This window comes from Clavispora lusitaniae, assembly GCF_014636115.1.
Source record: "Clavispora lusitaniae strain FDAARGOS_655 chromosome Unknown tig00000105_pilon, whole genome shotgun sequence".
Lineage (NCBI taxonomy): Eukaryota > Fungi > Ascomycota > Pichiomycetes > Serinales > Metschnikowiaceae > Clavispora > Clavispora lusitaniae.
In genome coordinates this window covers 1,116,310-1,139,597 of record NW_027093978.1, presented here as the reverse complement: position 1 = coordinate 1,139,597, position 23,288 = coordinate 1,116,310, and the positions used below count along the sequence as shown (strand labels likewise).

General features: G+C 46.8%; 10 protein-coding genes across 10 annotated transcripts; 6 read left to right on the top strand and 4 right to left on the bottom strand. All coding sequences in view use genetic code 12, as the record gives it.

The window, feature by feature from the left end:
* Positions 1-327: 327 nt before the first annotated feature.
* On the top strand, positions 328-1,380 carry TIF34 (translation initiation factor eIF3 subunit i; the record flags this gene model as incomplete). Its single annotated transcript, XM_002615342.2, has 1 exon — positions 328-1,380. The coding sequence occupies one exon, from the start codon at positions 328-330 to the stop codon at positions 1,378-1,380; it is 1,053 nt and encodes a 350-aa protein (XP_002615388.1).
* A 619-nt stretch (positions 1,381-1,999) lies between these two features.
* On the bottom strand, positions 2,000-3,136 carry YOX1 (Yox1p; the record flags this gene model as incomplete). The annotated part of the gene is made up of 1 exon (XM_002615343.2): positions 2,000-3,136. The coding sequence occupies one exon, from the start codon at positions 3,134-3,136 to the stop codon at positions 2,000-2,002; it is 1,137 nt and encodes a 378-aa protein (XP_002615389.2).
* A 1,192-nt stretch (positions 3,137-4,328) lies between these two features.
* Positions 4,329-6,356, top strand: PHM5 (endopolyphosphatase; the record flags this gene model as incomplete). The annotated part of the gene is made up of 1 exon (XM_002615344.2): positions 4,329-6,356. One exon carries the CDS (start codon positions 4,329-4,331, stop codon positions 6,354-6,356), a length of 2,028 nt encoding a protein of 675 aa, XP_002615390.2.
* Positions 6,357-6,560: 204 nt separating this feature from the next.
* On the top strand, positions 6,561-7,496 carry RPP0 (60S ribosomal protein uL10; the record flags this gene model as incomplete). Its single annotated transcript, XM_002615345.2, has 1 exon — positions 6,561-7,496. One exon carries the CDS (start codon positions 6,561-6,563, stop codon positions 7,494-7,496), a length of 936 nt encoding a protein of 311 aa, XP_002615391.1.
* Positions 7,497-8,244: 748 nt separating this feature from the next.
* FOB63_003526 (uncharacterized protein) lies at positions 8,245-9,744 on the top strand (the record flags this gene model as incomplete). The annotated part of the gene is made up of 1 exon (XM_002615347.2): positions 8,245-9,744. The coding sequence occupies one exon, from the start codon at positions 8,245-8,247 to the stop codon at positions 9,742-9,744; it is 1,500 nt and encodes a 499-aa protein (XP_002615393.2).
* A 163-nt stretch (positions 9,745-9,907) lies between these two features.
* On the bottom strand, positions 9,908-10,312 carry FOB63_003525 (mitochondrial 37S ribosomal protein bS16m; the record flags this gene model as incomplete). The annotated part of the gene is made up of 1 exon (XM_002615348.2): positions 9,908-10,312. One exon carries the CDS (start codon positions 10,310-10,312, stop codon positions 9,908-9,910), a length of 405 nt encoding a protein of 134 aa, XP_002615394.1.
* Positions 10,313-10,695: 383 nt separating this feature from the next.
* On the bottom strand, positions 10,696-14,316 carry FOB63_003524 (mRNA-binding protein; the record flags this gene model as incomplete). Its single annotated transcript, XM_002615349.2, has 1 exon — positions 10,696-14,316. The coding sequence occupies one exon, from the start codon at positions 14,314-14,316 to the stop codon at positions 10,696-10,698; it is 3,621 nt and encodes a 1,206-aa protein (XP_002615395.2).
* A 1,361-nt stretch (positions 14,317-15,677) lies between these two features.
* FOB63_003523 (uncharacterized protein) lies at positions 15,678-15,953 on the top strand (the record flags this gene model as incomplete). The annotated part of the gene is made up of 1 exon (XM_002615350.2): positions 15,678-15,953. One exon carries the CDS (start codon positions 15,678-15,680, stop codon positions 15,951-15,953), a length of 276 nt encoding a protein of 91 aa, XP_002615396.1.
* A 538-nt stretch (positions 15,954-16,491) lies between these two features.
* On the bottom strand, positions 16,492-17,565 carry FOB63_003522 (uncharacterized protein; the record flags this gene model as incomplete). Its single annotated transcript, XM_002615351.2, has 1 exon — positions 16,492-17,565. One exon carries the CDS (start codon positions 17,563-17,565, stop codon positions 16,492-16,494), a length of 1,074 nt encoding a protein of 357 aa, XP_002615397.2.
* A 2,496-nt stretch (positions 17,566-20,061) lies between these two features.
* FOB63_003521 (uncharacterized protein) lies at positions 20,062-22,971 on the top strand (the record flags this gene model as incomplete). Its single annotated transcript, XM_002615352.2, has 1 exon — positions 20,062-22,971. The coding sequence occupies one exon, from the start codon at positions 20,062-20,064 to the stop codon at positions 22,969-22,971; it is 2,910 nt and encodes a 969-aa protein (XP_002615398.2).
* Between the last annotated feature and the right edge of the window lie 317 nt (positions 22,972-23,288).

The window sequence follows — 23,288 nt, the reverse complement described above, 5'->3', positions numbered from 1 at the left end:
AAAAAAACGAAATGTTATTGCTCCTGGGATAAATTATATTAAGTACGTATTGTCTGGAGACTGATACAAGGATGCGAATTCACAAAATGCGAAATCAGCTTCGACATTTCGCACTGGCTCGCAAAGTCAACCCAAAGTAGAAAGAAATCACGGCTAAATTGAAAGGATCTTGTATTCCTCCTCTTCTTTTTCACACCCTTCTGCCAGCACCCTTTAACCTGGGGCCTTCGTAGCCAGACTGCAAAATATTGGTGCGCACACGACACACATCCACCTGAAAAGTTTTTTTGAGAAGACAAGCCCAAACCAGATCATCACCCACCCACAATGAGACCGATTAAGTTGATGGGACACGAGCGTTCGTTGACGCAAGTCAAATTCAACAGAGAGGGCGACCTCCTTTTCTCTGTGGCCAAAGACTCCTCCGCCTCTGTATGGTACTCGTCCAACGGAGAAAGATTAGGCACTTTGGAAGGTCACCAAGGTACCATCTGGTCGATCGACGTGGACCTGAAAACGCTTTTGTGTGCAACAGGAAGCGCTGATCTCACGATCCGTTTGTGGAAGGCCGAGACCGGCGAGTGTGTTTACAAGTGGGAAACGGCGTCTCCCGTGAGAAGAGTGGCGTTTTCGCCCGACAACACCAAGTTGTTGGCAGTGACAGACAAGGTGATGGGCAGCAAAGGTGCCATTTCCGTGTACGACATAAATTACGACGACATCACGGCGCAAAAGAGCGAGCCCAGTCTTGTGATCGAGACCCGGCCCGACGCCACCAAAGTCACGATTGCCGGCTGGTCTGCCGAGGGCAAGTACATCATTGCAGGCCACGAGGACGGCTACGTGAGCAAGTACGACGGTGTTCTGGGCGAGTTTCTCCAGACGGTGCAGGCGCACGGTATCCACAACGAGGAGAAGGTCATTTCCATCACCGATATCCAGTTTGCTCCCGAGGACAGACTGTACTTCATCACAGCATCCAAAGACAAGAACGCCACGTTGATCGACGTGGACACGTTTGAAATATTAAAGGTGTACAAGGCCGATGCGCCAATGAACACTGCTGCCATCACACCAAAGAAGAACTTTGTCGTTTTGGGCGGAGGTCAGGAGGCCAGGAATGTCACCACCACTGCCGAGTCGCAAGGTAAGTTCGAGGCCAGATTCTACCACAAGATCTTTGTCGACGAGATTGGCCGTGTCAAGGGTCATTTCGGTCCTTTGAACACCGTGGCCATCCACCCAGACGGAACTGGCTATGTTTCTGGAGGAGAAGATGGTTTCATCAGAGTGCACTACTTTGACAAGTCGTACTACGACTTTGAGTTTGATGCTGAGAGAACCGAGAGAGTCAAGGCCCAGGCCCAGGCTGTTAATTAGGATGTATACTACAATGCAGTGACAGAAAAGAAATTACGATAGAGATGATGTAATCTTGTATGAGAAGAAACATTTGAAGAGTGCTGATGACCGCAATGAAAAGAAACACTTCAAAGGAAAGTTGATCTGATGATGGGAAGAAACATTGAAGGAGCGTTGAAGCAATCTAAAGAACAGAGAACTGATAAATGTAACCGGTCGAAGCTGAGCAATTTTACCAATCGCCGCAGACTAATTGGATCTACATGAAAATGCATCATAACGAATTGGAGTACTGCTCCTCAATCCTTTTTCATTTCACTTTGATCCAAAGCTTTTGTAGACCAAGTTTCTCACCGCAATGAAAATCAAGCAGTGAACACTTCAACTTGCGATATGAGTGAGATTCTCTTTCAATTTTTTTTGCTCTTTTAATGATCTAACGACATGAAAGTTGCCAGTAAATCACACTTCCCTTCGCAAGAGAGATGTTCAAGGCAGATGTCACAGTAACATGTAAGTTTCTGCACCGTAAGATAGGCTTAGAATTTTTCCGTGAAAGTTAGTGCCTAATAAATTGAGATGTATTCGTCTTGTCTACAACAAGTATAAGTCGTCATTCATTAATAATGCTGGATATTTAGTAGCTGGCGCTTTTCAACGAAAGCAAGTTTTGCACGCATTGCAGCTCCTTGGTGCTCTTGCAGTTACTGTTTTTATTGTGGTCAAGCGGGGCAAGCGGCTTGCGTTCCTTTGACGGAGCCAAACGGAAAGTCATCACCTGTGTTGACACGGCAGGAGACTGGCGGGCAAACTCGGGCTGTTTTTTCTTTGTCAAATTTAGAACGAGGCTCAGTTGCGCCTTGGAGCCGCTTTCGTCTGCCGCTAGCATTTTGGTGAGAAGAGAGTCCTTAGCCTTGTTCGCAGGGTCCATGTGGGTCAAATTGGACACAGACAACGAGCGGATGGGCGACAGCTGCGCCATGGCAGGGCTGACGGCGAAATTCTGCGAGTGAGACTTGACCAAGCCTGGTTTATGAGGAGTAAGCTCAAGAACGGTAGAAGTAGCCACGTGGTCGGCAGACAGGTCCGGCGTAGGCGGAAGCTCTGTGACTTCCTTGTCTGCTGCACGGAGCCTGCGGAGAGACTGTCTTTTGTTTTGGAACCAGATCTGGATGGCCTTTTCGGTCATGCTGACCTTTTTGGCGATTTCGATGCGCCTGGTCTTGTTGGGCGTTGAGCCGGCCTGGAACTCCTGGTTCAAGATGGCCAACTCATGCGGCGACGTTCTTCTTCTTTTGCGGCGCGCCAACGATGCATTGTCAATGGAAGGTTCCTGCGAGGGATATGTGGCGGGCGAATGAGAAATGAAGGCAAAGTCTCGCGTGGGCGACGTGGTCGAGTGTTTTCTTTTGGAGGACAAGCGCACCATGGAGTCGTTCATGGAGGTGTCTGCGTCGGAGTCCTTGTCTGTGGGCGACAGCACCAACTTGGGCTGTTTTGGGTCTGCGGCAGGCACGCTGACAGAGATGTGGGGCCGGGCACTGGCTGGGAGCGGCGTGACAAACGCACGGGGGTCTGACGCTGGCGGCAAAACGTAGCGTGGGGTCTGCGGCGTTGCAAACGTGGCGATGGACGGCAATTGCGGCTTGAACGGCGTCTCGGACGCCAAAATGGACGACAACGGAGGGAGCAGAAAGGTGCGAGGCAGGCCCTTGGGGCGCGAGGCCAAATGCGGAGCGGCAGACCGTTGTCTTTCGGGGGTTGTGACAAGCATAAGGAGGGACAAAGGAATGGAAAGACAGATGAAAAATGAAAGACAAAAGACAAAGACTAAAGACTAAAGATTGTAGGACGGAAAGAAACGACAGATGCTGGAAGAAGCAACGGCTAAAGGAGCGACCAAAAAAAAGCAAAGAAGTCGAGCAAGAAAGACGACTGCAAGAAAAGGAAAGATGGTGTGGATCAAGAAACCGCTTTGCTTATATAGCAAATCACGCTGTCGAAAGGGCCTCCTGCAGACACCATGCACGTAATTATCCTCTGTTTTTCTTTTTTGTTTACATTGGCGCGAGTCGCCAGGGTATCGCGACTACGCGAACAGGTACAAGGAACCATGAAAAAAAGGGCCATAAAAAAAGGAGCAGAGAAGATGGAAAAAAAAAGGGGGGGAAAAAAAAAAAGCAGATTTGTGGACAATGACTTTGGCAGGACCAGCTGGTCTGTTGATTTGGCCGTGGCCACGCCTTCTTGGGCCAACTGGACTCATGGAACATTTATTTACTTCGCGCTAAAACCACTTTAACGTGTTCCGCGATTTGCTTTCCTGTTTAGGCAGGAAGGCCCATATGCTTGTTTGACTTAAGTACGTGCATTGGAGTGGACAGAAAAGAGACACGCAAATAATAAAAACAAAAGAAGAATGGAAAAAAGCAATGGGGCAGTGGAAGAGTCGGCGCAAAGGCAAAAATGCGCCGGGTTGGACGGCTCGAGTACCATGGGCCGTTGTTATTAATAGCCTTGGGTGGTGCCTCAGAAGTTTATTTTCTAGACTTTTTAGTCTTCTTGTGCTCGTTTTTTTTTTTTTTTTGGCGCTTTTTTTGGCTCGCTTTTTTGGTTCGCTCGCTTTTTTTTTTTTTTTTTTTGCCTTCTGCGCGCTCCCAATTAGGAAACCCAACGTCTGAACTAAAGCCTGCGGCACGCTAATATGGCTCTCCTTCGAACCTGACCTGGGTCTCCCGTTTAGGCAATTATATGGCACCATCTCTGTCCTGCAGAGAAAATCCAGCCAACGTGCCTCGTAACAAGCCGTAGTCTCCAGCTTCACAAGCTGCGAATAGAGACGGGAAACTGCCGGGACAGATGGGACACTAATTAAATTTTTTTTTTGGTGGGTGGAGAGTCACGTGACCGCTCATTAATTGGCCAATACTTTATCCACTCCAAGCTTAAAGTGACCCACCAAAAGCATGTCCAAAAATGGCAGACTGGTGATTGTGTGGTTGACCATCATAAGCAGTGTTGCCGTTTCCTTTTGGCTATGCTACCTCCACGTCCCGTTTCCCAAAGAGGAAACAACCACCCTTTTCTATGAGACCTTGGACATGTCGGAGGCCCAAGCAGAATCGTTGAAGAAATTGGGCTTGACGCCTAAAAAATCCGTCCGTGTGACCGACTCGCTTACCGGCACCACGAAAACTATCCACGGCCGCTTTGTGCATGTGACCGACTTCCATCCCGACCCGTACTACAAAGTTGGCTCCGATGTGAGCCGCATGTGCCACAAGGGGAAAGGAAGCGCAGGCAAGTACGGAGACGCCATTTTGGGATGCGACTCGCCTTTGGAATTGGTCGACAAGACCATCGATTGGATCGACGACAACTTGAAGGACAAGATCGATTTCATAGTGTGGACCGGCGACAACATGAGGCACGACAACGACAGAATGTTTCCCAGAACGGAAAAGGACATTATGGAAATGAACCAGAAAATCGCCGATAAGATGCACGAGCGTTTTGGCGACTTGCCTGTTCCTTCTTTGGGCAACAATGATGTGTACCCGCATAATCTTTTTGCGCCGGGGCCAACGCTTCAAACAAGAGAGTTTTTCAAAATCTGGCGGCCCTTTGTGCCCCAGCTGCAATTCCATACGTTCAGCAACGGTGTTTACTTTTTCCAGGAGGTGATTCCCAACCAGTTGGCGGTTCTTTCCATCAACACGCTTTATTTGTTCCAGTCCAACCCGTTGGTGGATTCGTGCGACAGGAAAAAGGACCCGGGCCATAAGCTTTTCCTTTGGCTAGGCGTCGTCTTGAAGGAAATGAGAAGACGCAACATGAAGGTGTGGTTGACTGGCCATGTTCCGCCCAACGCCAAAAACTATGACATTTCTTGTCTTCGCAAGTACATTGCCTGGTCTCACGAGTACAGAGATGTGGTGATTGGAGGCTTGTACGGCCACATGAACATAGACCACTTTATTCCTTTGGACTCGAAAATGGCGTACAAGTCGCTCCACAAGAAATTCGGCAAGTTCGGGCTCCAGTACGAGGACGAATTCGAGACACACAGTATGGCCAACGAGGAGTTTGAACAAGCAAAAGACGAGTTTGAAAAAACAAAAGAAAAAACAAAAGAGCTAGACCTTGATGACGAGTTAGACCTTGACGACGACTTGGAAGACGACCTCGATCTCGAACAATTGTACCAGATGCACAATGTCTCGGTCTACGACAGCATTGCCAACAGCGACTTCCACGTCGATCTTGCCAGCAACATCAACAAAGAAAACGATTTCTGGACGGAAGGCGGAATCCCCAATGGCAAAGTCAGATACATGGAAACACTCAGACAAACGTATTACGCAAACATTAAGAGGAAAAGCAAGAGCGGCGACATGGGCGAGCGGTACTCGATCGTGCACGTTTCTGCTAGTGTGGTGCCTACATTCAATCCCGGAATCAGAATCTGGGAATACAATATCACCCAGCTAGAAAATGCCACGGCTTACTATAGAGAAGTGCCCAAGTGGGACCAATTTTTCTCGCGCATTGACCAGATTCTTGAACAAGAGTCGGCCGGCCCAGACTTGGACCATGAATTTGCTGCGTTTGAGCAGAAGGTGGAGATTTTGAAGAAGGACAAGACGTTCCCGCCCAAAATGCCCAAAGACTTGCCCTTGGGCCCAGGTTTCGAACGGCAACTATTTACACCCGAGCGTTATGTGCAGTACTACCTAGACTTGGCCAGTGTCAACACAGGAGAGAAGGAGTTTGACTACGAGATCGAGTATACCACAGACGACAAGAACTATAACATGAAGGACCTCACCACAGCCGAGTGGCTCAAGTTGGGCCGCAAGTTGGGCGAGCCTGTGAAGGGGAAACGGAAAAAGACGAAAAGCCCAAAGTACACGACCAAGTTGGAGCGGCTCTGGCGCACGTACCTCAAGCACACGTTCGTCAGCTCTGACTACGAGCACAAGGGCTACGGCTAGCGGCTAGCTGGTGGGAAACGGAGGTGGTTTATTATGTCACGTGCGCGGCTATAGGGCTAGGGCTTTCCAGGTTTGAGTGGGTGCGTGTCACGTGCCACGCAGTAGCGGCCAGTGTGCGAAAAAAAAACTCAAGCCACGAAAAATCTTCTTCTGCATCTTTATTTGAGGACCATTAAATACTCCTAACGAATAAATTAAATCGAAATGGGTGGATCTCGCGAGAACAAAGTTAAGTACTTCGCTAAGTTGAAGGAATTGTTGACCGAATACAAGTCGATCTTCGTTGTTGGTGTCGACAATGTTTCCTCTCAACAAATGCACGAAATCAGAAAGGCCTTGAGAGGTGACGCTACCGTGTTGATGGGTAAGAACACCATGGTCAGAAGAGCCATCAGAGGTTTCTTGACTGAGTTGCCAGAGTACGAGAAGTTGTTGCCTTTCGTCAGAGGTAACGTTGGTTTCATCTTCACCAACAAGGACTTGAAGTCCATCAGAGAAGTTGTCACTTCCAACGTTGTTGCCGCCCCAGCCAGAGCTGGTGCCGTTGCTCCAAAGGACGTCTGGGTGCCAGCCGGTAACACCGGTATGGAGCCAGGTAAGACCTCTTTCTTCCAGGCTTTGGGTGTCCCAACCAAGATTGCCAGAGGTACCATTGAGATTGTCTCCGACGTCAAGGTTGTCGAGGCCGGCACCAAGGTCGGTCCATCCGAGGCTTCCTTGTTGAACTTGTTGAACATCTCGCCATTCACCTACGGTATGACTGTGGTGCAGGTGTACGACAACGGCCAGGTTTTCCCAGCCTCCATCTTGGACATCACCGACGAGGAGTTGGTTGCTCACTTCGTGTCTGCCATCAACACCATCGCCTCCATCTCCTTGGCTGTTGGCTACCCAACCTTGCCATCTGTCGGCCACTCCGTCATCAACCACTACAAGAACGTCTTGGCCTTGTCTGTGGCTACTGACTACACCTTTGAAGGTTCTGAGGCTGTCAAGGACAGATTGGCCAACCCAGAGGCTTACGCTGCTGCCGCTCCTGCTGCCGCTGCCGCTGCTTCTACTGAGGCTGCTGCCGAAGAGGCTCCAGCTGAAGAGGCTGAGGAGTCTGACGACGACATGGGTTTCGGTTTGTTTGACTAAGCGTTAGGCTGCGAATAGACTGGAATGATGATTGGCCACTGGCTGAACACTGAAATAACTATCATGTAAGGTAATTTACGTTGGTCATCATTGGCTTGTAGTCCATGAGAAGGATAGTGTGATAGGAACAGACCTGTAACTCGTCACATCGGTGCTTAATCTGAACAAAACCCTCAAAATATTAGGTTCATATGGCAATAACTGTGTTTCAAGCGGCAAATATGGATAATTTATTGTATTTGCACCACGTAATAATCAGGTCCCGCATTCACATAACAAAACGGATTGTTCGGGTTGACTCCTTGAACGATTCTAGTACTAAGAGAATGTTAATGAGGAGATGGGTAAGCTAGATTGTTTCGTATTAGCCAATAGATCCGACATCGAAGAATCAAAAGCAATGTCGCCATGAACGCTTGACTGCCACAAGCCAGTTGTAATTTATCGACTTGACCGAAGGTCAGTGACAATGATTGGTTTGAATATTTGTTTGAATATTTGTTCGAACATTTGTTCGAACACATTGATTTCAAACTGTTGATCCTACTTTCTGTTGATTTGTGGGAATAATGCACAAACTGGAAAAAGAACTACTGACATCCAAACACAATTGTGATAGCTCTGTCATTTCCACTTCCTAGTTGACCATCCATTAACTGTCCTATTCTCTTCCTGTCATGATGTGCACATTGCGCGACCTTTGTATCGCATTTTGCACCCATTTGCACCCATTATTCCTATCTCCATAATGTCAGGCTCACTTTATCCGGCCGCCGACTCAGGCAGTTCAGCATACTCCACTTCTCGTGTCTATTCCGATTATCCAAGCACACGGAACTTTCCGCCTGCGCAATTTTCCGATTCGGCTCTTTCTACATCTTTGGGGGTCATTACCTTCTTAACCGATTGCGGATTGGGTGAGTTTGAAAGTACGCCCAAAACGCTTTACAGGCTAAGGCAGGAGATTGTAAACCTGTTGCTGCATTGTCTTTATGCCGACAAGGAGCTGTACACAGACTACATCCAGGCGTTTCTGAAGAGAACCCATCTCCTAGTGGGGAAGTTGATTGTTCCTGCTTTGAGAAGCTGTTTGGCCCACATTTGCACGCCGACGTGCTCCAGTGTGATTCGGGAGGCCTATGCGCTAGTGTTGTTGGTTTATCTGTTTGCCAATCCTTTGAAACTATCCAAAATTCTCACCGACAATTACAGTTTGCCCAGTCCGCATGGAATCAACGTCACCAGTTTGGAAACAAACTTGTTGCTCGAAACGGCACGCGACGTGCAAAAAGCCTTGTTCAAGTGTTCACAGAACTTGAAAGAGCCGACACAGCTTGGAGAAGGGTCTGCGAAAGATCTTCACTCAGAAGTTGAAGAAGAACACCGACAGTCTTCTCTAGATTTGTCGCTGGACCTAGTATCCCGGCTCATTATCACTGTCATCACCAATTCTGTCCCAACTAGTGTCTTGTTCTTATACTATAAGGATTTGCTAGCGTCTGGCAACTTCACTCTTCTTGACTTTGAATACTTCGAAGAGTTTCTCACCCACTTCGCCGCAGTCAATGATTTGGCCATAAAGGCATCACGCCCAATTTTGTTTGAGCATCAGAAAAGCTTGATCAAAGACCACTTTCTCTCTATGATCGAAAGTTATGCCTCGTACCCCGTTGTTTGGTGCACATCAGAACAGGCTCTCAATTACCTTCAGGTTTTCATTGACATCTACAACGAGGTATACGGCAGTGAAGTCTCGGTTGAGAAAAGCCAGGGCGACGACGATTCAGAGGAGTACACGGTGATCAAGAATAGGGAATATTTCCAGCCCTTGGACCGTGGCCACTACAAAAAATACCTCGAAGAGGCACAAGCAGTTCCGGTTCCTGACTTTGTGAATTTCTTCAAGGACGAAGAATTATCAGAAACTGTCTCTGAATCGTATCCAGAAGAAAGTTCTCCCATCCCAGGACATTCTGTTGGCTTTACTTCCCCCTTCCGTAGCTTTGAAGAAAAAGACATACGCCAAATGAGATTTGGGGTTACTGCTTCCACTGTTGATTCGGTTCCTGCGAGTCAATTGCATCTTCACATTTCACACTTGAACGACGCAGTGGCCGAGGAGGTCAGAGGACGGCGGTCGGAGTTTGAAGAAAAGCACGTTGAAAATAGAGTGTTTTTCGAACCAAAAGTCGAGGTAAAGTGCTTCAAGTGCAAATACATCCCGTGGCACAAACACAAGATCAGCTAGTAGAAGAACAACCTCCAAAAAAATTGCACCAATACATTTTTCTTCTACAGCACATTGTCGTTCCCTTTCTTGGCTATAAGGATATATACATGACGGCAAGAAACGCCGGAATCTGTTAAAAGTACATGCAAAGAACACCCGGAGGTGATGAAGGGGAAAATTCTCAGTCCCGGGGTCTGAAAAAGTCCTTGGGCTCTTCCATTTCGACCTTGATATCTTCCTTGACTGGTTTTTCCACCATCTGCGTCAATTTGTTGGCCTTTGGCCACGTCTCTGGAAGCAAACCTGCTCTTTTGAACAAAAAGGTCACGCGGTCAGAAACATCGGCTCCAACACCCAACCAGTACTTGGATCTGTCAAAGTCCAACTCTATGTGCTTGTAAGGCTTGACACCCTTTGCTTTTTCTTCTGGGCCCAAGGGAATCGGAACAGGATTATACGTTCCAAGAACTTCAATGGGCAACGAGTCTCTGGCAGATCTCTTGTTGGCAACAACAATGTTGTATAGAGGCTGGTGTTTCCTTCCGAATCTGGCCAACCGGATTTTTATAGGCGTTTTAGGAGGCATGGTATCTGTATCCTAAGGTGGACTTGCAATCACCAAAACTTGAGTGAGCCAAAATTTTCATTGGGCTGCGCACTACAAGAAGATTTCTGGGGAAGAATAATATCACCTTACAACAAGAAGAAAGATTCACCAGAAAGGTTTGTTGATTCGTATTCGAATTATAGCTTCATGGAATTTGGTGTTCGTCTTTTTTTTTTTTTTTTTGCTGTTTTCCTGTAGAAATATTCATGGTTTTATACTCATTCTATCAGAGATTGTATCGGTCTTCACCTTCTAACTATTTCTTTAATCTCTCTGCCGTAGTTACCATTATCAGCCTGTCTCCCCATTCTGGCCTACAAAATATGCGTACATAGTGCTCATTGGCTAAAAGTATTATACAATCAAAGCTTTTTCCGGGCCTTGAACTTCTGCTTGGGCTTGCCCACTCTACCCCTGGCCAGTTCCTTAATCGCTGCCTTTCTCTTTGGAGCCTCGTCCTCTGAATCGGACCAGTTGTCCTCGTCTTTGGTCTTTTTGAACTTCAACTTGTTCTTTTGGCCTCTCACTGGTGCTTGCTTCACGGCATCCAAATAGGCATCAATGCCGGAGGATTTATTGGCCAACGGATCGTCGTTCTTACCCACCATGTCTTTGAAGACGATTTTGCCGTTCTTCGTTTCCACATTGTGTCTTTCCATGTCCTTCTTGGAGAACTTTTTCGGTTTCGATGACGAAATGTGTGCCAAGGTTTGTCTGTCCAACAAGTTCAATGGCTCATCTCCAGTGTCCAAAATGTACTTGTCCTCGCCCTTCTTTCTTCTTGACTTTTCTGGTTTCTTTTCTTCGTCCTCAGAAGCATCTGAGTCCGAGTCGTAAACGGCCTCTTCGTAAGCAGACATGAACTTCTTTTCTTGCTTACCTTCAGCTTCCGCATCTCCAGCAGCATCCTTCCGCTTGGCTCTGGCCCTGGACTTCTTGATGTTTGCCACCAATTTTCTGTCCTCCTCTGGAATAGCCTGTTCCACAGCCTCGACGCCGAATTTCCGAATTAACCGCTCCAAAATGTGCTTGACCTTAGACTTGAAGTGACCGCGGTGCTCGTGCGACCATTTCATCAACTTGGTCAACAATTCGCCCAAGTTGGCCCGCACAAGATCTTCAGGCAAAGACAAAACCTCAACCTTGACAAAACCAATGGCCGACTTGGCAATTTCCTTCGAGTTGTGAGTCAAGAACAACTCGACTGTGGAAGCAAGTTCGATCAACACATCTTGCGGCAATTGGTCCTTGAACTCGTATACGAGACAAGAAATGGCCGTGATGGTAGCAGAAATCATGTGCTGCGACTGAGCAGCCAAACCGGCACTGACCATGGTAAAGAAAGTAGTCAAGGATGCTTCAGAAGCCTCGGCTTGTGGATCGAAGCCTGGCACTTTATTGTTTTCAACAACTCCGCCCTCGGCCATTTTCGAGCCCATTTGGATCAAAAGAGCATACGACGCTTCACGCGATCTCTCATTGACATCTTTTGTAGACATAATCACCTCCAGCAACACAGAAGGAATGAAATGCAAGTCGGTAGAGGGCAAAAGCTTCACCACGCTTTGCAAAGCAGTTAAACGGGCTGCACGAGCAGACGTGCAAGTAGCTCCGGTCGACTGGACAAACACGTTTTCAATGTCACCAATGAAACGACGAATGGCCTGTTCTCCCAGCTCGCTTTCGCTCAACTTGGAGATGATTCTGTACGCTCTCTTTTGCATCAAAGCATTCTTGTCCATGGCCACAGTGGAAGAGAAGATGGAGAAAAGCGCATTGTACGATGATTCGGGAACATATTTGGCCATGGCCACCACAAGATCCATCATTGTGACGCTGAGTTGTGGCGGCTGTTTCTTGTTCTGGTTCTTGCCCGGTTTGTCTGCTGCTGCAGCCTCGTCGTCCAAGGCTTGTTTCAACAAGCCACAAACTTTGTTGAAAGTAGTTTCCAAATCGGCTTTCGGAATAATCTGCAAGTATGTGTCGATGGTCTCGAGAACAAAGCCACGCGAATCGGGCAAAGTCGAGGAGAAAACGTTGAACAACACAGACAAAAGATTGGCCGCTTTGGTCGAAAGATAAGCCAAGTTGTCTTTTGCTTGCGAGACTGGCATTTCTTGCTGAGTCAACAAGTCGTCTGCCAAAGCGCCTTCGCTGTAAGCCAAGTTGGATTCCACCAACAAACGCAAAGCATGGCAAATTGTCACACGCAAGTCCACCTTTTGGTAGAGCAACTCGGCCAACGAAGATGCAAACTCATCGGAAAATGCTGTGGGCAAATCAGTGGGCAAATCGCAGAAGTGCGGAAGCAACGACCACACTTGGTCAAGGATGGTTTCGAAGATCTTGATGTGCATGGACTCTTTGTTTTGCGCTGCCGCTATTTTGGCAGAGAAAAAGTCCGTGAGCGGCAAGATGTTCTGCTTGTAATACTCCAACGAGGCAAAACGCACATTGTCACGCAAAATCGGAAGCAACCATGCTCTTCCTGGTTCGTTAGATTTCGCTCCAGTTAAGTTGAGCGGAAGAACTCCCAACACAACTTCTGGACCCATGGTCGAAATACACGCAGCAATCAAGTCTTCGGCCTCTTTGTTGTGAGGGAAGTTTGATTCCTCGTTCGAACGCCACTGGCCCACGATCTCCACAATAGGAATAAAGTCCGGGTTTGCACGGGTTCTCAACTTGAGCACAGACGCTGTGGCCAACTCCAAAATCTCTTTGGTGGCATGCTGGTACTTGATGGAAAACAACTCCTTCTCAATGAATTCGGCTAGGAACGTCACGGTCTCGTCCACGGTCTCGTAGATTTCAACGGTAACGCCGTTAGTGCTCGTTGGCTGGAGCAAAAAGTTGTCGGGAATGCACTCTGTTACTATAGCAATCAAGCATTGCGATGCAGAAACGTAAATGTCTTTGGACTCGGCGACGAGAAACTCAGCCACTGTGGGGACAATACTGGAGATTTTCGCCACGCAGGTTTCTGGCAGCAAGCGGGCAAAGGACTGGAGACCGTTGGCCACGACAGCAAGCCACGATGCGGCCAAATGGGCATCGTCCACGGGCGGCTTCAAGTCAAAAATGATGTCCAACACACGGGTGAATTTTTCCACATCAATGTCGTGGGACATGGACGAGAACAAGCCGTCAAAGGCCGAAAAGGCTGCGGCCACCAAGTATTGGTCAGAGGTTCTCGACACTTCGAGCAAAACGTCGCAAAGCGCCTCCACTTGCGCTGGAGGCCAGGCGTTGGCCGAAGTGATGGCCAGAATCAACTGCAATGCGTGGACAATGGCCAGAACAGACTCTTTGCTCGAGCCCTTTTTGCTTTTGGGCGCATCTTGCACCAAAGTCACCAATCTTTGCAAAGACAACTCACCGCACATGGCTGCGGCCACATGGACAGGCGAAGGGGAAGCCGGAGGGTTGGATAACACGTTCTTGATGGACTCCTGTGCCCGCTTGCGCACCTTGGGTCTAGGATCAAAGGACAACTCCAACATTCCCACCAAGGCTCTCTTGGGCGAGACATTGCCAGACGACGACCATTGCTGGTGGTCCTGGGCCAACAACAAGCTTTCCAACGCGCCGATGGACGAGCGCACAAGCGCCGCCTCTGCGTCTGAGCTGGTCAAGACAGGCGCCAACTTGGTCAAAATGGGGCCGAATTTCTGTTTCAAAAGCGGAGCTGGCGTGAACGGGAGCACCAAGTCCAAAAAGTAGGCGGCAGCAGCAGCCACGCCGGCATCGGCCACGGAGTCCTCCACCACAGACTGCTCCAACAACGAAAGGAAAGACACAAAGTACGCCACTGGCGTTCTGGGATTCTTTTGTTCGTCGATATTTTCTTCCACCGCCGTCAAAATGAGAGCGAGGTTTTTCTGGTTGTCCAACTTGGACGTGAGCTGCGAGCGCACACGTGCCAACTTGTCTTCCAACTCAAGCACGTCGGCCGAGCCGCCCTCGGGGTTTTTCAGAGCCATACTTGTGGGAAAGATGAGATGAGCGAGATGCGAAGAGCGTTTTTTAGGTGGTGCGGTCACGTGCGCGATGGTGGGACGTGGGAGACAGGAGGTATGGAAAAAACTGGACGGGCGGATTGATTGTAGTTTTTGATTTTGTAGTTTCTCTTTGGTGTAACTTGTGTGGGCTTTGCGTTTTTTTTTTTGTATTTTTGCTTTTGCATTTTCGGTTTGTCGCTAGTCTCACCACTGTTGGGCATTTTGCAAATGCGCAGAGCGATTAAGCCATGTTGAAGAAAGTTCTTCTAATGACATAAATTCGGCTACTGGATTGAAATTTTCGGGCAACAGAAGAAGTGTAGAATAAGGGCCTCTCGATCCAGAAAACATGTTATTCATATATTTTTCTGTGATTTCAAACTCAAACTGCAAAGTGTAATGCATTGCAGAATTACCTCTTCCTGTACTGACAAACTGATCATTCTGCCATGGAAATTCCGTCAAAATATAGGGACTATCTAGTACATCTTACTGTATGTATGGTTTTATTGCTGGAATGTTGGTGACTTGCGGCATTTGTGAGAACAGCAATATTGATACGCTCATTGGCTGAAGAACAGCGGCTGAATTCTTTCGAAAACTGACATGAGCCTCAAACCGCTGAAAAATATGATTTGTCTACGAATCTCATTCTTTGACTCATATGGCTTGATTGTTTTGATATCCGAAACGGTTCGAATGAAATTGTGCATGGTTTCACAGTAGCATTAGCAGAACGATGGACTAAAGATGTGTGCAGACAACTCTGAGGTCTAGAGAACTTTTATAAATCCAAAATAATTATAGTAGGTCTACATGCAAAGTTGTTTTTTTTTTTTTTTTTAAACGTGCTAGTAGTTCAAGTTCTGGTACTAATAAATCTACACACTTATTATCTAGACTCGCACTATTTCATTTGGAATTGGCCGCATGCGCTTTATTTCACTTGACATTACCTCCACCTCAAAATTGCCAGACAAAGGATTTGACCCTTACTGATTTCACACGCTTCTCCATTCGAAAGTCATAACCACCTCAAGTGGCCATCAGGTCGCCATGTAAAGTTTCAGTTAACAGACCCAATTTAAAGACCCAAAAAGTCCAAACTTAAAGTCGTACCAGCTACAGTGGTAAGTCCAATTTCCCAGTTGAAAATCTTGAGAGGACTTTCAGACTAGCGTAATTCAGTTTCCTAGAACAGCATCTGCTTTCACCAGCTAGCAGATAATCTCCATGGGCTACTCCATCACGTGCATGTTCACGTGCGAGCGCGCACGACTTTTCCACCAGTTAAATGTATTCCAATCCCGTCAGTGCATCGAAAGTGAAAGTCCCTACATCAAATGTCCAAGTTTGTCGTTTCCACAGCCTTAAGAGAATTGAGATTCCACTTGTCCCAGACAGGCGAGGCGTCTGTCCCCTTGAGAAACTTCTTGACCAAAAACTACCCTGCGCTCAAGGCGTCCACCAATAACAAGTTGCCTATTTTGATCAGAGAAGCGTTTGGTGTTCCCCCAAGCATAACTGCCAGATTTGAAAAGGGCAGAGAGGTAAAAAACAGCTTGGACGGTTTGGACGAAAAGGCTGTTGAGGAGGCGGTCAAGTCCTTGTTGAAGTGATTATGTATTATAGAGCCCAAGGGCGTAGCATCGAATAAAGAAACTTATATGTAACCACAGGTTTGTAGCTCTATTTTAAGAGTCTTTTCGAACAGAAAGCTGACTACAGCTTGAATCTTTGTTATGCAATGTCCAAGAGATTTTTGTCCAAGATATTTTCGTGTAGGTCTGGTTATAAGTGCCTCTAACTGAGTACCATGCCCACATTAGACAACTTAGGAGTGAAAGATGTTAGATGTCTACTGTCGGTGTCAGGACTATACAACTAGGTTCTAGTAGAACGAACGACACTCTGAATCCAAAACCTGTAGGCAAGACACCAAGTAATGGTATGGTCTTAATACGAAAGGGTCAGTCATCACGAAATCTTACACTGGCTACTGGTTAGATGGCGATTGTTTCGACCTTTACGCACTTGAACAAATTACGTTAATTCATTTCTGTACAATCTATAGATCAATTGCATCTTCTTGTTCAATGTGAAGATATCATCTTGTTTAAGGCATTCTCGGGCTGCCTTCACCTCACACAGCTTCATTTAATAATCGCCAAAGCGATAGATACCCCAGCCCAAACTAAGAGTGGCAGAAGTGTAAATCTCCTTGATCTTGTCGTGTTCGTGACCCGAGACAAGACCACCTCCAACAACAATAGGTGCAAAGTGCTCAAGCGTTGGATGGGCTTTGTAAAGCAAAGACTTGTTTTCCTTCTTCAATTTCTCAAGTCGCTCTAACAAATCAGGGCCGTTGACCATTGTCTTCTTCAATAAACTGTTGAAGGCGCTGGCGTAGGGCATTGGTTTTCCTACCGACATGGCCAAACCTAATTCTCTCAAGTTGTGCACGGTCATTCCTGAGCAGATGACCATTCCTTTCAAGTACTTCTCTTTGACAGGGTCCCATATTTGGTTGTCTCTGAAATAGCTCAAAGCCTGACCTAACTTAAACTGTGACTCGAAGTCATCGTCCCATCCAGGGAGAGAAACTTGCACCAAAGATGTTTCAGGAAGATCAAGCTGTGGCTTCTCTCCCTTGGGCAATGGTTTCAATGCATTGTACTCGGAAAATGCAACTTTCAAAGGGACCCAAGTTCCATGGTCAATTCCGCGAGTGGTCAATCTCGAGTCAAATCCGCTCAGCTTCAATTGCTGGCTGATCTGCTCCGAGACAAATCTAGAGTTCATCGTGTGGAACTGTTCCGTGTACATGTAGCGAGGAAAGCCATAGAAATCGTAGATCAACAGGTTTTCTTGTAAATCCTGGGATCCATTCGAGCTTGGGACAGCCACTTCAATGAGCTTTGGCGACTTCAGCTGCCAGTGCGCCGACACAACTATAATGTAGTCGGGTTTCCATTCGTTTTTGATTTGGGCGCCAATGTCCTTGATCTTGTTGAATGCACCTAAGTCCGAGTCTTCGTTTCCATACATAAACGTAGGGCCACCATGGGAAAAGAAAAAAGCGGGGAATGGTTTTGGGTTGGGAATGGCGCTTTTCGCCGCAGAAGCGCCAGTACTAGCAACTTGTTCAACAGCAGATTTCAGAGCCATTTTGAAGATCATATAACCAAGAAGAATGGGGACAGTATATATGAGCACAGAATTAAGTATCATAGAATTGGGATATATGCCGTTTCAGCAGACTGAAACCAGGTTGGATATATAATTTGTTACTGTGACAAGATGGAAATTTGAGTCCTGCTCATGTCCATTTAATACTTGTAATGCTTACATATATTCCTGCCAAGTGTGGGTGTGAGTGTTTTGCACGTGACTTTCCGCGTAAGCGGTCCGGAGTATAATCCCATTTTACTAATAATTACTATTATATGGCTCGATCCCAATACTTATGATACGACGTCTATATGCACGAGTTTGTATGATTGACAAATATGGCGACTTTTCCATGCATGGTCCCATGCATTTCGTGGTCCTCAGTAGCAGCGGTACGGAATAGCTGGGTAAGCCGGGTTATTGTCTTTGTAAGAAGCAGATCTCCGCCTGAACGTTGTCTCGATCCGTCCTAGCTTCTAGCAGAGTACCGCCCGGACCCACTGGATCGTTGTTGCCAGGGGAAAGCTTATGTATGAGGATGTACGGGTGTTAAATTACTGGTGTATGGATTTTTGTTTACTTGGTGTACAGGTGTTTGAGAGATGTACGGATGTGTATTTTGGGATGTAAAGGTTTTTGAAATTCTGGTGTACGGGTGTATAAATGGTGTACGGGTCTCTTGTTCCATTTGTGTCACTTGGCGCACACCCTCTCGAATGACACAAAGACGATTTGCACCCACAAACCACATTCTTTTACGATCTTCTAGACCACAATATCAAGGACCCATGAAATTACTTCCTAATATTAGGTAGATGTAAGAGGAAATGATAAAGACCAGCTCTTTCCATCTTAAAGTAGCTAACTCTACATTTATTGAGTTTCAATTACGCTTAGATTCATCAAGTGGACTTTCCTGATTACTTCAGTGTATTTTCTCTCCATCGTTGCTATTGGGTTATAGGTTACGCATTCTTTTGGTCCATTGTTCTTCAAGTAAGCTCCACTTGGGCGAAATGGCGTCTGGTTTAGTAACTGCTACTTCCATAGAAGGAAATGTCCAGGACTCCGTCGTAAGAGTGAGCCAGAACAGTCGATTGCTTGCTCTCTATGATGAGAAGCAAGAAGGGTGAACTCAGCATATTTTGAAGGAATTTGAAGTCGTTTTCCGTTTCGGATAGAGCATCAAAAGCCTGTTTGTGAGAGAGTCAACAAGACAGAACTCCTCACAATCTTAGTCTAATATTACAACTTCATACTTCGACAAATAGACCCCGCAAAAAGGTTCTATATTACTAAGGACAAAATATCATCACCTAATAATTTGGCACCTGAAAGATAGTCTCACACCACGTCAGTTACTATGGCCATTAATATACCCTACTAACTGAAGCTGCGTCAATAGCATGCAAGACAGAAACCTCGTGTCAAACAAGGGAATCAGGCCACTATGACGCTTGTCTGAAATGATGCAAGGTCTCCTTCAAAGAAAATAGCTGAACTACAAATAAACCTGGGTCTGCAAGGCATGCACAATGGCAACTCAATGGGGTAAGATGCTGGCTCGAATTGCAATGGCTCCTTCAGAAGGTATGCAGAACAAAGTAACTTGTCAGGAATTGACGCGCAATTTGCGCACTGATAATGCCGTGCCGTGTTCTTTCTGCAGTACTGCACAGCCTTGCCAGAGTTTGACAAGGGAAGAAGGAAAGCTGTTGCAAATGAGGGTGGAAAAAGAACGTTTTCAGTCATTCTAGGCTTGCCAGAATTTCGCTCCTTTGCTTTCGTTACTCTTTTTTCGTTCGACGTGCGGAGGTGGGTGTCTAATATTGTTATTGCTCATTGTGAATGCGACAAACGTCTTCCAGGAGAAGATCGACTTTTCTGATTTTCCACATTTTTCTGGAGTTGAAAAAATTCCCTCTTCTGTTCTGTCTTATGCTCTTGCCTACTCACTTGTGCTTTTTCGACTCTGCCTGCTCCCTTTTCGTCGCTTTTCCTATTCCTGTTTCAGTTGTTCTTTCCCTGTATTCTTCCGCGGGTTAACGCAAGGGGCCTGTCTGCAGAACTGTGCTATCAAGTGTGTTTCTGCGGGACAAGCTACTAGCATCAGCCTCTTTCGCAAACACTTTTCTTCTCCACCATGGGTCTTTTCAACAGAAGGGTATGTTTCTGATTTTGAATACTGTTCAACTGCTTCGAACTTTGGCTGTGCTGTTCCAATCATGGCCCATCAGGGTCTTCACGTGCTATTGCTATTATAGCTAGTGTCATGAGCACCACCATCGACAGGAAAGCAAGCGGCAATTGCAGCCCCTGGCCCACTAACTTTTGCAGCCAAAAAACGATTACCACGGCTTTGCCAAGTACACGGATGAATACCACCGGCACGTGCCTCCCATTCAACAGCTGGCGACTACCCGAGCGCAATCGCTAGCCAGCGCGAGCCAGGCGGCAGCGGCGGCGCTCCAATTGCACTCTCAGCCTTCGCCACAGCGCCAGACTGGCACCACTCGCCGTACGGCGTCGCTTTCGAACCACGACCGTTCACACTCTATGCGCTCATACACATACAATCCAAAAGCTTCCTACCACGCCGGACCTTCAGCTTCAGGGCCCCGCTCGGCCAGCTTGCGTGCGAGCAGTTATCATGCGCCTCTGTTGTCTCGGGCCGGTGCCCAAAGCGCAGTTAAGCGTCAGAGTAACCACTACGACCAGCCAGAGAGGAACGAGGATGGCAGTGTAGTTGTAACCACCAGAACAACTAAGGTGGTGGACTCATTCGGGCGCACAACGTCAATCACAAAGGAAACAGTCCGGCGGTTGGCAGACGGCTCCAACATTATTGAAACGAAAACCACCAACATTTCTCGACCCACATCAAGAAACAGCTCTTTAAGCAGCTCTGTCAGAGCAGGCTCTTTCCATGGGCACCAGGGTGCAGGCTACAATTTGGATAAAATTGACGAGGACCTCCAGGACTTTGACTACACTTATTTGGACAGCCCTCCGCAACTAAATGAGAGTCTGGGTGTTTCAAGGCTGGATGTCCAGAAGCTGGACATGCAAAGGCGGGAGTATCTGCCAGATATTCAAAGAGAAGACGAACAGTATTTGCAAGAACAGCGCAATGCTCTTCTTGAACGAAACGGCTCTATCACAAGCGCAGGCTCACCAAAACGATTAAGATCTATTCTCAAAAACTCCCAAGGAAAAGTATGGCCCGAGGACATGGACGACCGGACAAGTGATGTCCATAGTGATCAATATGGAGCAGGAAAGAGACACGAAGTTACTTCGCCCAACATGCGTGCTGGCCAATTATCCAATGCGTCAGGAAACTCAATCAAGTTTCGAGAAACAGTCGAAACAATCTCGTATTCGCCTGAAGGTCACAACACTGAGGTTTTGCAGAAGGAAAAGTTGATCAAGGAGGAAAAGGAGAAACAACAGAATGTCGATCTCTACGTACGGGCATTGCAAGTGGCAACAGAAAGGGTTTATGGCAAAGCAGACCATAAGCTTGAAACCCCGCCTGATTCGCCAATTCCGGATGCACATGTTGCTTCAAAGCAGGTAGGAGCTTTGGCTGCTAAGAAAATAAAGAAAGACCATAAGCGTGAAGACGTGGAGCTCGGAGGTGTCAACAGAAACTACATCTACGAAAACCATCATCGCGACTTTTCTTTGCATTCTCTTCGTGGAAAGGAACAGGAATCCTCCACCACGAGAAAGAAGAGAGCAAAACAAGAAATGAAAATGCGCAAGGAGGAGGAAAAGCGAGAGGCGGAGCTTTTGAAAGCTGCGCAGAAGGAAAAGAAGAAGCAGGAAAAGGCATCGAAGAAGAAGAAAACCCTTGACTTGTTTGGGCGTTCCAAAAGAAACAGCAGCGTAAGTGATTCATTTATGTCTGGCCAACTGATCACTACAGGAGAGCCTCAGAAAGAGGATGGCTTAGAACGACAAAAAAACGGTGAGGCACAACAAGAACGTGAGATACATTCAGCGAACAACGATCTGGTAGAACCACAAAACAATGTGGTACAAGCAGAAACGAATTTTACGGCAGAAGATCAGCTAAACGATGGTTTGGACTCTCATCCCAGCACTTCAGATCATTTTGTGGATGTTCCGGAGGCGATCGAAGAGGATGAGGAGGAAAGAACCCGTGTGAGGCTTAGTGTGATGAAAGAACCTTCAAGAGCGGCACCGCCCGAGCCAGAAACATCAAAAAAGGAGACGTTAAGAAAGATTCCTCCAGCAGATCTGGAAATTATTTCAGAGGACTCCAGAATCCCTCAAGTGCACATTGGGCCAGCGCCAGAAACCTCCGAAAAGGATGATGCACAAGGAACAATTGCTACTACTGGTCAAGATGTTACTACCAATGATGAAGATGATATCATCGCAGCTCATGAAGAAACTAACGCTGGTTCAGGGATTGGCTCGGAAAATATTGGTACTGAAGCTGTTACGGAGACTCTTGCTGAGCCTAGTATTATCAAACATGACGTCAATATTGACGCCGCTGCAAAACCACCTGTGGAAAGTCTAACAAGTTCGACAATTGAGCCTATTTCGGAAAACGAGGTTCCTACGTTAGTTTCCTCTGCAAACGGAATTCCCCAAGTTATTACAGAATCAAGTCTTCATGAAACTAAAGAGGATGTTTTCCATTCTCCAAAATTGGAAGTTTCTTCTGGCGAAATATTCAATGATGCGAAATACAATGACGATGTTGACAATTTCGTGGATGTTTCACAACGGGAGCAGGACTCTCAGGCTGCAAAGGGAACGAAGGAAAGTCACCGTGAAGCAGCGGTGATAGTTCCAATATCTGACTCTTCATCCGACTTGGCGACTGGAAAGCCTCAAATTCTCCATTTCGGTCGAGACACAGAAGCATCTCCGGGTTTGGAAGAGGTCAATGGTATGGAGCCTTCCCAAGAGGAAGAGGAACGTATTCCTGAAAAGGACATACCAGTAGATGTGCCGTCAGAAGCCGAGTCGTTTGCCACAGTCGAGCCTACGCCTGAAGTTACGCCTTCTAACGTCAATTCGACGCAAAATAATGAAGAGAGTGTTCCTGCGGCCTCCACTATAGTGCCATCAATGCCTCAGCAACAAGAAACTCATTTGAAGAACGACAATGCTCTCCCAGCACCTACAACAGTGGAAACGACGGCTGAGGAGGAGCCATATTTGGCCTCGAACGTCGTGGAACAAGAGGCCATGCCATCGCCACAGGTGGATCGACAATCGAGTGAATTTCCAGAAAACACAACTGGAGAGGTCCACGTGAACAGAAGTGGAGAGTTTACTGAGTCAGATATTGATGTTAGCATGGCCAATTCCCTGGGAGTGGAAGGAAAGGACAAGAAAAAAGAGAAGAAACAAAAGGTGAAGAAACCTTCGAAGTTCCGCAAAATCATTGACAAGTACTTTATTAATAATTATTCGAGATAGGGACAATGATGAAGTCGAGGGCTGTGCCTAGCTTGCCTGGTTTTTGGACGATGGAGTGGAATAGGGCAATTTATTCACGTTTGTATTATGTAATTTTATTCAGTTGATACAGGTTGCATTGTGGTATCTTGTAGTTGAATACTTGTGGCACATGTCATGTACTTTCAAATGTACTAAGTGTCTTTCTGGAATGTTCAGGTATCTTTCCAGTTGCTTTCGATTTGAAATATTATCCACAAATACTGCCGTGGCATTCTAAATGAACTTATTCGGGTATTATTAATGACGAATCTTCTTATCTCAGAATTCTATAGCCT